The sequence below is a fragment of the Opisthorchis viverrini genome (genome assembly GCF_000715545.1).
Source record: "Opisthorchis viverrini unplaced genomic scaffold opera_v5_14, whole genome shotgun sequence".
NCBI classification, from domain to species: Eukaryota; Metazoa; Platyhelminthes; class Trematoda; order Opisthorchiida; family Opisthorchiidae; genus Opisthorchis; species Opisthorchis viverrini.
The window spans coordinates 753,872-762,600 of record NW_008751670.1 but is presented as its reverse complement, the minus strand read 5'-3'; the positions used below and the strand labels follow the sequence as shown (position 1 = coordinate 762,600).

Sequence of the window (8,729 nt, the reverse complement as noted above, 5' to 3'; positions counted from 1 at the left end):
CTCACAGCCATACAACGAAACAGCCCGTACTGTAGCTTGATACACACGTCCTTTCAGATTCAGGGATAAACCATTCTGACGCCATAGGTGTCTCAAGTTAGCAAACGCGGCCCGATCCTTGCAGATTCGTGCATTCACCTCATCTGTCACACTGCAATCAGAACTAATACAACTTCCAAGGTATGTAAAACGCTCCACAACTTCCAGTACCTCTCCCTGGATTGTAAGGGGCGTGTTCAGTGACTGTACGTCTACAAGCATGACCTTACACTTTGTGGGTGCAAAATGCATACCAAAGGACGGGGTGACCTCGGTCAGTCCATCCAAAAATACTTGCGCCTTTTCCTCCTCTTCGAACATGAGAACGATGTCGTCTGCATATTCCAGATCGACAAGGTTTTCTTCACAGGCTATTTGAACACCAGGGTTTTGGAGACCTTGCAGCGTTCGTCTCATTATTTCATCGACCACTAATTTAAAAAGGAATGGAGTGAGTGGGCATCCCTGACGGACACCGCTTTGTGTACGGAAGCTTTTGGAGAGCTCTCCGTACACTCATCCAGAAGTTTGAGAATACAAAGAACGTATGATGTTTACAAACTTCCGGGGCATTCCTTGGTGGGCAAGCGTCTCAAGAAGAACAGACCGATCAACCGAGTCGAATGCGCCTCGGAAATCCAGGAATACTAGAATTGTGGGTCGCTTATACGTATGACGTTGTGTTAGCACCTGACGCAGTGTGAAGATTTGGTCAACACAACCCCTACCAGGCCGGAATCCCGCTTGCTGTTCTCGAGTCAGTATCTCACGAACCACCGTAAGGCGACGAAGCACAATTGGCGCCAACCGGGGTCAAGCTGATCCCCCTGCGGACACTGCAATCGTCGGAGATACGACGCTCAGCACTAAAGTTGAATTGTGGGATAGGTTTACAGTCAACACTTATTATGGTGAAAAACTGAAAGATGTCACTGCCAATCAGTGACTCACATCCATTAAAAATGTAGCTGTTGATTTCATAGAGGGTAATCCCGAGAAGAACATCGAAAACAAGACGAAAAATGATCGACAGAGGGAGAAAGTACTTCGACGGACGGCAAGTGAGCCATCCACCATTTGCAACACAACAGCTGTCGTAGTAAACTTATGGGGCATCTAAATGATCAACCCTAAAAACATCCTCAGAAAAGAATGAAGTGAGTCCAACGAGTGGAGAAAATTCTACCTCATGGCTGATCAGAGCTAGAAAACTGCATATGCCCCGAGAGTGGTTATCCTCTTCCTACATACGGTTTATGTAAACTAACAAAGGAACAGGCAAGAAGAATGCGATTCAAGTAAAGGTACACACATTGCAGATGTTCAACAGCGGCTTCAAGCGATCCAGGGATTGAAGTTTCGTTCCCAGTGAAACAAGCGTAATAGAAACAACGAACAGTCGTTAAAGCAGGTGCCATTGGAGGTCGAAGTGTCTAGCAAACATAGTTATGCAGGTGGATTGGACACGACTGAAGCGACCATACCGATGCTGCTGGATCTCATTTTGCCTCGAAATATTGGTAGCCCGGGTGATCTTACTGGTGACTGATTAGGTGGCCGTTGACCCACTCAACTACACAGTGACAGTGTCCCCTCGACTAGAAACGAAACGCTTGCAAGCAACCAAACTCGGCGAACAGATCAGCGACCAACTCATCAATCCTGCACGAACAGAATATGAGCTTTGTACAGATAGACCAAGATCACAGTGTGAAACGAAATGGTGGTCACAAAAAGGTTTAAAATCAATACCTACCTCCCCTAACAATCAGTGTAGTCGCATTGGAATCCGGAGCCACATGGGTCGTGAAATCATCCGGGTCGATGTTCAAGCTGTGTGCGGAGGAAGATGCAGACGAAGAATTGGTTGCATGTGAGGACAGCGAGGCAAGTGGTCGATGTTCAGCTGTGTGCGGAGGAAGATGCAGACGAAGAATTGGTTGCATGTGAGGACAGCGAGGCAAGTGAACTGGAAAGTGGTGCAATTTCCGGCACAGATTGTGACGTCGTTGCTGCTTCGGCATCAGCCACTGGTCTTGTGCCGATATTCTGTAATTCGATTGGAATAGGAGTGAACAGTCAGTTGTTGTGGTTAGGGGACGGTTGAATGTGGAATTCAGAGGGCGTTTTTGACAACCAGAAGAATGGTTAGATCCATGATCTACAGTCCATAGATGAGAAAGTCTGCCTTCTCACAGAATCTTAACCTACCGCCCGTAAATCAAATCCTGTCTCTTATCCTGCTTATAGTAGGTGCGAAACCCGAAGCGAGGAGACGATCATATTGTTCTTAAACCAGTCACAAGCACAGTAAGGTTCTTTGTTTCTTTGCTGTAACAACCCCACTGGGAAGACTGAGGAGCATTTAAATCAGCATTCCTCTCAGTTATGACCTAATGTGGGGTCCCTCTAAAAAGGAGTCAGCCCTCAGGGAGGGCTCAACTAATCTTCTTCCATCTTTGTGTCCCCAATTAGAACATTACTGGTCAATCCAACCAACCAATGGAAACGAACAACGAGGAAGCCGGTACTTGGCAGGATATATATTGCACTTGTGGCAAGACATGCTTACCGACTCCGGTTGAGTTGGTATCGCTGTTTCTTCCATTCGTTTCGTACTGTCAGTTGCTTGCTTGCTGTCCGGATTCCAGTGGAACATTGATCGTGGACTGTTGGTAGGATTTACACTCTGCTTGAGAGAAAAACGCGAGCGCAGTACCACCTTACCTGTAAAGGGAGAAATGACAGGAGTGAACGAAGTTCTTTTCTGTAAGAAGAGACAATACGACAACCATATACTTTTCCAATAGGCTAAGGGAGGTGTCACGTTTAGACTTACAACACAAGCTAGCCACCATGGCTTATGGTGCTGAACCCTCTCTGTATGGTGGACAACTGTTTTGTTTGTTAGGCAACATTAAGCCGAGCGAGATACCACACCCATATAACAATATAAATACAAATGTAACCTCACTCAGTTGTCACTGTTTGCTGACCCGATCGGGTTTAACCGTAAAAAAGATAAGTCCAGCATTGATTTCGTTCGCTGTACCAAAGTACAGATAACACAACTCTTGCAAGATAGTCAGAAATGTTTACAGGTTATGATGCTTTTCTGTGAATTGTAGAAGGCACAATTGCTGACTACGTTGCCTATTAACAAATTTGTTCCCGTAACAGACATAGTCACAAGAAAGTTTGAGCACATCTGTTGTGGTGAAGAGAACTCTCGGCACCTTGATCTGAACCCCACAAGCCAAAGTCAACATCCTGATTTGGGTGTACCGTGTAGTCCAAGACTAATGAAAATTAAGATCCACATGCAGTGTTTAAAAGCAGTTCTTCGGTTGGAACTATTGGACTCTGTCATGAACAAGCACTGTCTGCTTGTGAAATTCTCCTGCCAAACACCGTTTGTAAAAGTAAACAACGAGCAGCAAACCGATGAAGGGTCCTCAGGATGTGTTTTGTAGTTTGAATTTAAAATGAACTGGGAGATGGCTAACTTTTCAGTCTGGAGCATCCATCTTTGATGAGCTGTACACCGGCTAGGCGCGTTGAGGAGCTTGATGTAGACATAACGTCACCAGCAGGTGTATCACACGTTGCGTTCCTGGCTGGACAAGACTGCAGTGAACGGACAGATTGGGTAGAGCAGTTATCCCCACGCGGAACGCTGAGCGTTGGGGCCGTTGTGCTGGGGTGTGTCGTATACACACGGGTCTCAGAAGGCTAAAAACAGTGCAAACGTTATGGCAATATCAAACCGTAAGATAATAGAATATATAGGTAAGGTGTTTTACAAGAATCCTACCCTCGGATTGTGACTCCAAAGTGTTCACAGAATAGAACAAAAACGAGGGAAAACTTTGTTTGGATATTGTAACTGATGGAAAGTAGCCGTTCGGGATATCGTGTGAGTTGGATTACCTTTCTCCAGGAATGTTGCCATAAAGAAGGACCAGGTGGGGCAGAGACACAAGCAAATTGTTCGTCCGTTCAGGACTAATTACGAAACAATAGAGAGCAGAGATAGTAAATATGTAGAAGTCGATGTCTCAATGCTATCACAACAGTTATGCATCACTGCGATCTTTTCACTGCCAACAATTAAAACCCAGTTAGCCTCAGCAACCATGTGATCCTCCGCTCATTCGGTCGTTCCCAGGAAGAAATGAAAGTCTAGAAGTTGCAGCCTGATGGTTTCTCTTCTGATAGGCATGTACACATCCCTGTAAGTGGTTGCAATAGGTGGCTGGATTAAATTCACGTCAGTCTTTTAAAAAATCCTGCTCCGGTTCTTGTGAGACTAGAATGGGGATCCCATGTCAATAGAGATTAGATTATCAACCACCAAAAAGCAATACGGGGAACATGGTGAGTTATATCATTCAGCAGTGGATGACGATCCCATGGGATCCCGTGGGATCTCCAAGCATCATAAGCTTTCCTAGTTTTCAAGCCTCTGACAAGCCGGATGTTATGCAGAAGGACGTTTTATCGTGATTTTTTAATCCAGTCGTGGTCGTTCCGTGTGAAAAACAGACCCAGATCAATAAAATGATATTCGGGGGCTTAACACCGGCCCCTATCATGTGCTTCTACACGGTCCCTTCGAATAAGAATGACAATGGTCATAGAGTATGGGTCAAGGAATAGGCATAGAAACACTATCGTCTCACAGATGGTACTCACAAGAACATCGCGTGCTGATTCCTCCCACTATGGACATCAACACAGTTAGTCATCTCAGCCAATAACAGAAAATTCCCTCTCGAACCGACCAATTAGGAATGAAATTCGTGACGGTCAGAGAGTAAATGTCAGAAACAGCAGTGGACAAAAACCTACTTTAAGCCTCCGTCTAACATCCAACTGAACAACAGATCCGTTGGGAATTCGCGCAACCTTTCGAATGGAATTTTGTCGTTGAGATGCAGTTGTGTCTGGATCTGGGCTTTGTTCGCGTCGGCTGAACTCCACATGAGTCGAAGTTGGTTGCGAATTGGGAGAAGATTGATTAGGTTGAGAATGCGATTCGACGTCGTCCAGAGGCAATCTGGCAGAACCTGATCGCGGGTCAGCAACTGGCCTAATGGATCCGGCTCCTGTCAGACTGGGATGTGCAACATGACCAGCAGGCTGGTTGCAGTTGTCTGTGTCGTGATGGTTACGATGGTGATGGTGACGATGATAATGGTGACGATGATGATGATGATAATGATGATGATGACTCGGTCTTCCACTGGGAATATCTGAACCTAATAAATCAGGACCAATATCAGGATACTCCGTGTCCGAAGGTAGTACATCTGTGGACCAGGTGTCACTGACAGTCGATCGCGCCTCGGCTAGAAATGTGTGCAAAGAGATAAACGGGACTTAGAAAATATACAGAGTTGAAAACGGTAAAGCAGATTTTAACACAGGCTATTACTATCACCAATTAGAAAAGACCATGGATAGACAGCCAAGTAATATGTGTTTATGATCTCGGAAAACTAATCACCGTATCAATTATGCACACGAGAGCAGTCTCATGTTAGCCTCGCAACGATCAACGAATACATCAAGTAGATGCAGGACTCCAAAAGCGTTACGGGTAACAATAACTCACATTCCGCGATCCGCACAGGAGGCAGGTCAAACTTTCCAAACTTGTCCGTAACATCGGAAGACATATTTCTCTGCAATATAGTGGGTGGAAAATCAATTAGACAACACCGTGCTGTTCCAACACTACCGCCAACCCCACCCGATGTGGACAAAGTGACAGGTGGAGTAGGGAGCACAAATCCACTTCGGCTGTAAGCATGACCACGTGAATTGTTAGGATGGTCCATTATATGGGGAACAACCACTCCGGAAGTGGCACGGGAGGCACTGCTGGCGAGGGATAGTGGAGTCACCCGGCCGGACACATTAGCTGACGATAGTGGAAGATCGGACAGTGCATCATCCTCATCCAGTCGACCATTCAAATTGCCATCGTCCAGAGGTACCCGGGGGGCGTCAGTCGTTCTTGAAAGTGCTTCCCCTCCAGTAATGTGTATGCCGCATGATGAACATGTTCGCACACTGGATCGTTCATCCGCTTCTTGCGTATCTACCGATACAGTGAAAACAAGAGTATACGTAGTAGCGTAGGCTTACATACAAAGTAGGAAAGACCCAGTCAGAAATCTACGTTGTCACGCTATCCCTGAAAAAGATAATCATTCAGCTGTAACACCCTTTCGGTACCTAGCTGCCATGCCACCTAAAGGAAGTATGAGAGCCGGGGTACGGTCAGCTTGCCTAAGCCTGGACAGGGGAAGTCGAGAGGCAGAGATCTGCTTCGAACCACGGACCTTTCTGTCGGTAAGTTCGCGCTCTAACCACTTGGGCCACCTCGCTCCTATGATGAAGTGAAAAGTTTTATCAAGTTCTTCTTCTAAAACGAAACAATCGATGAATCCCCCACGAAACCAACGACATTCCTCAGAGAGCTAACTCAACCGATGAGGTAGCATACACTTTCACACACCGCAATACCCTAGAAAAGACTCCTCAAAAAAGAAACCACTGCCCGTCTGGCACGACTTGATAAGCAATCTTCTTCCTCGAAACAATAAATATCACAAACAGCAAGCTGAATAGCCCTTTTTCCGCGGTGGACGTAAATATCGTAACTATTGGACGTAGGAAAACATGATCACAAATTTGTATTACGCAAACAGTTCCTGCATCGACAGCGAAAGTGTTACTCTTACTTTAACCTCGGGCCCAACTAGACCGGAAAAAGTGTAAAAGGCAGTCGATTTTGAACATAGGGAATAATACTATATTCACAAGGATAGTGCTTATTTGTGTTTGATGGGCCAGTGGTGGCCCAGTTGAACAGCTAAGACGTTGAGGTGTACACAAGACAAAGAAAAACGGAACAAAACACACCAGGTGTTGGCAGGGAATCGTTACCATCCTGAGTCTCTTGCATCTCAGTCGATCGCACACGAAACTCAGAGGCGCTCTGCAAGTTGTTCAGAGAGGACGAACGTTTTGGGTTTGACGGATTTGGTTGGTGAGAATCCGAGGATGGACCAGCAGCCGGCAAGCCGATCGCAGCTATGGGCGAGAGTCTCCGTGAAACATCATGACGCAACAACAGCTCTGCCGACGTGGTGCGAACAAGACGAGCTCGTAAACTATTGCAACCATTTGGTTTGTGGTCCCGTTCAGTCGCACCGAACGATGATCTTTGGACCGATCGACGTCCAGGCGCACGTTGGGTTTCTTGACGGGGACCATACGAGTCTAGAGTAGAAAAAATCGCGACTTGCATTTGGTTCGAAATGACACTGGCTACCGCAACGAAGCTGACAAGTTTCATTCCGTTTAACAAAGAGGGAACATCTATGGCTCATGAGAATGTCGTGGTATTATGAAGTAGTTATCACAACCTGTCAGCCGAAAAACTGCCTCACACCTGAGGCCCCTTCGAAAAAAGATTACTCTAATTTTGGCGTACACAACAGCATTGCCCGTACGGTCACGACTCGGTGCGCGATCCTCAGGAGAGCAGCTACATTCAGGGGGAGGGGAAAACACCTTTTTCTCTCTCGTGGTATTGGTGATAGTGCCAGTTGTGGCAGTGACGGTGGTGGTGTAGTAACACTGTAGTCGTTTGTATTCAGCAGCAGTCAGGCCCCCGCACTTTGCTTCCACAAGCAGGTTGAACCAGATGAATGGAGCGAGTAACTCAACAACCCACATCTGTTGATGACGTGTTACGGCATGCGAAGACAACAACAGAGATTAGATCAAGCATCAAACAGCTAAGACAACGATGAAAGGAGATACGACCTCTGTTGTAGAAACTTCCGACTGGGATACCGTAAAACCCTTCTACCTTGGATATGCAAGACACAAGTGAGTGCTTCCATAAATGGAAGCCCTATTCAGTTCTGTGTAGAGGTAGCCCATCCTCGTTTGAGAGTCAGCTGACGCAGAAAAACAAAAGGAGTATATTCTAGATTTGAGCGCGAGCACTGTACGCGAAGGGAGCACTTCTAATATAATACGGTTCCAGCATCTGCTGTTAGCAGTCACGTAACCATCATGAAAAGGCTTTCGCGTGGAGTATAAATCACGAGTGAAAAATGGAAACGCATGTGCAATGCATAAGCTGAGAAGAAAGTTTGTAGATCTGTGGAAAAGCTTCATTATATAGGATGTGTTCATTGGTACTGTTCGTGCAACTTGAGAAGGAAATTAGGATAGTGAACGAGTAAAGCGGAGAAAATCAAACACTCCAGCCGATTCACTGCACCTTTGGTTGGAAATGACAGTATGGGATGTCGCCGTGAGATAAAATAAGCACTATGATCTGTCCTCATAGAAACACCAACCGATTCACGTGCACCAAAAACAACCAGCTGAGATATGTTTGCTGACACACGGATTGTGGAGGCTGCCTGACTGAATCATTAATGTGGCATTTTTGAGGACTGGATAAACAGAGTGTTGTCCGAATGACTAATGAGGCATGTTCAAACCGAATTTATCCATTCGAAAACAGGTCTCAGGTTAAAATTAACTTGAGGCACTGAGAAGCGGTGTAAAACTCAAGTAACACGAAACCTGTCAGGCAACTTTGAGGTATGAATTTCCTAGTGGTCAATCATTTGCCATTTCATTAAGGGTGGGATCGA

General features: G+C 45.9%; 1 protein-coding gene across 1 annotated transcript in view; it reads right to left on the bottom strand.

Moving 5' to 3' along the window:
* Positions 1-8,729, bottom strand: part of T265_01298 (hypothetical protein) — a gene marked incomplete at both ends in the record, with an annotated part of 40,406 nt that overhangs the window by 11,817 nt on the left and 19,860 nt on the right. The window contains 6 exons of the mRNA XM_009165304.1: positions 1,796-2,088; positions 2,616-2,766; positions 3,546-3,771; positions 4,891-5,390; positions 5,657-6,145; positions 6,973-7,332. Coding sequence (XP_009163568.1) covers positions 1,796-2,088; positions 2,616-2,766; positions 3,546-3,771; positions 4,891-5,390; positions 5,657-6,145; positions 6,973-7,332 — 2,019 coding nt within the window. The remainder of the gene's footprint in view (positions 1-1,795; positions 2,089-2,615; positions 2,767-3,545; positions 3,772-4,890; positions 5,391-5,656; positions 6,146-6,972; positions 7,333-8,729) is intronic.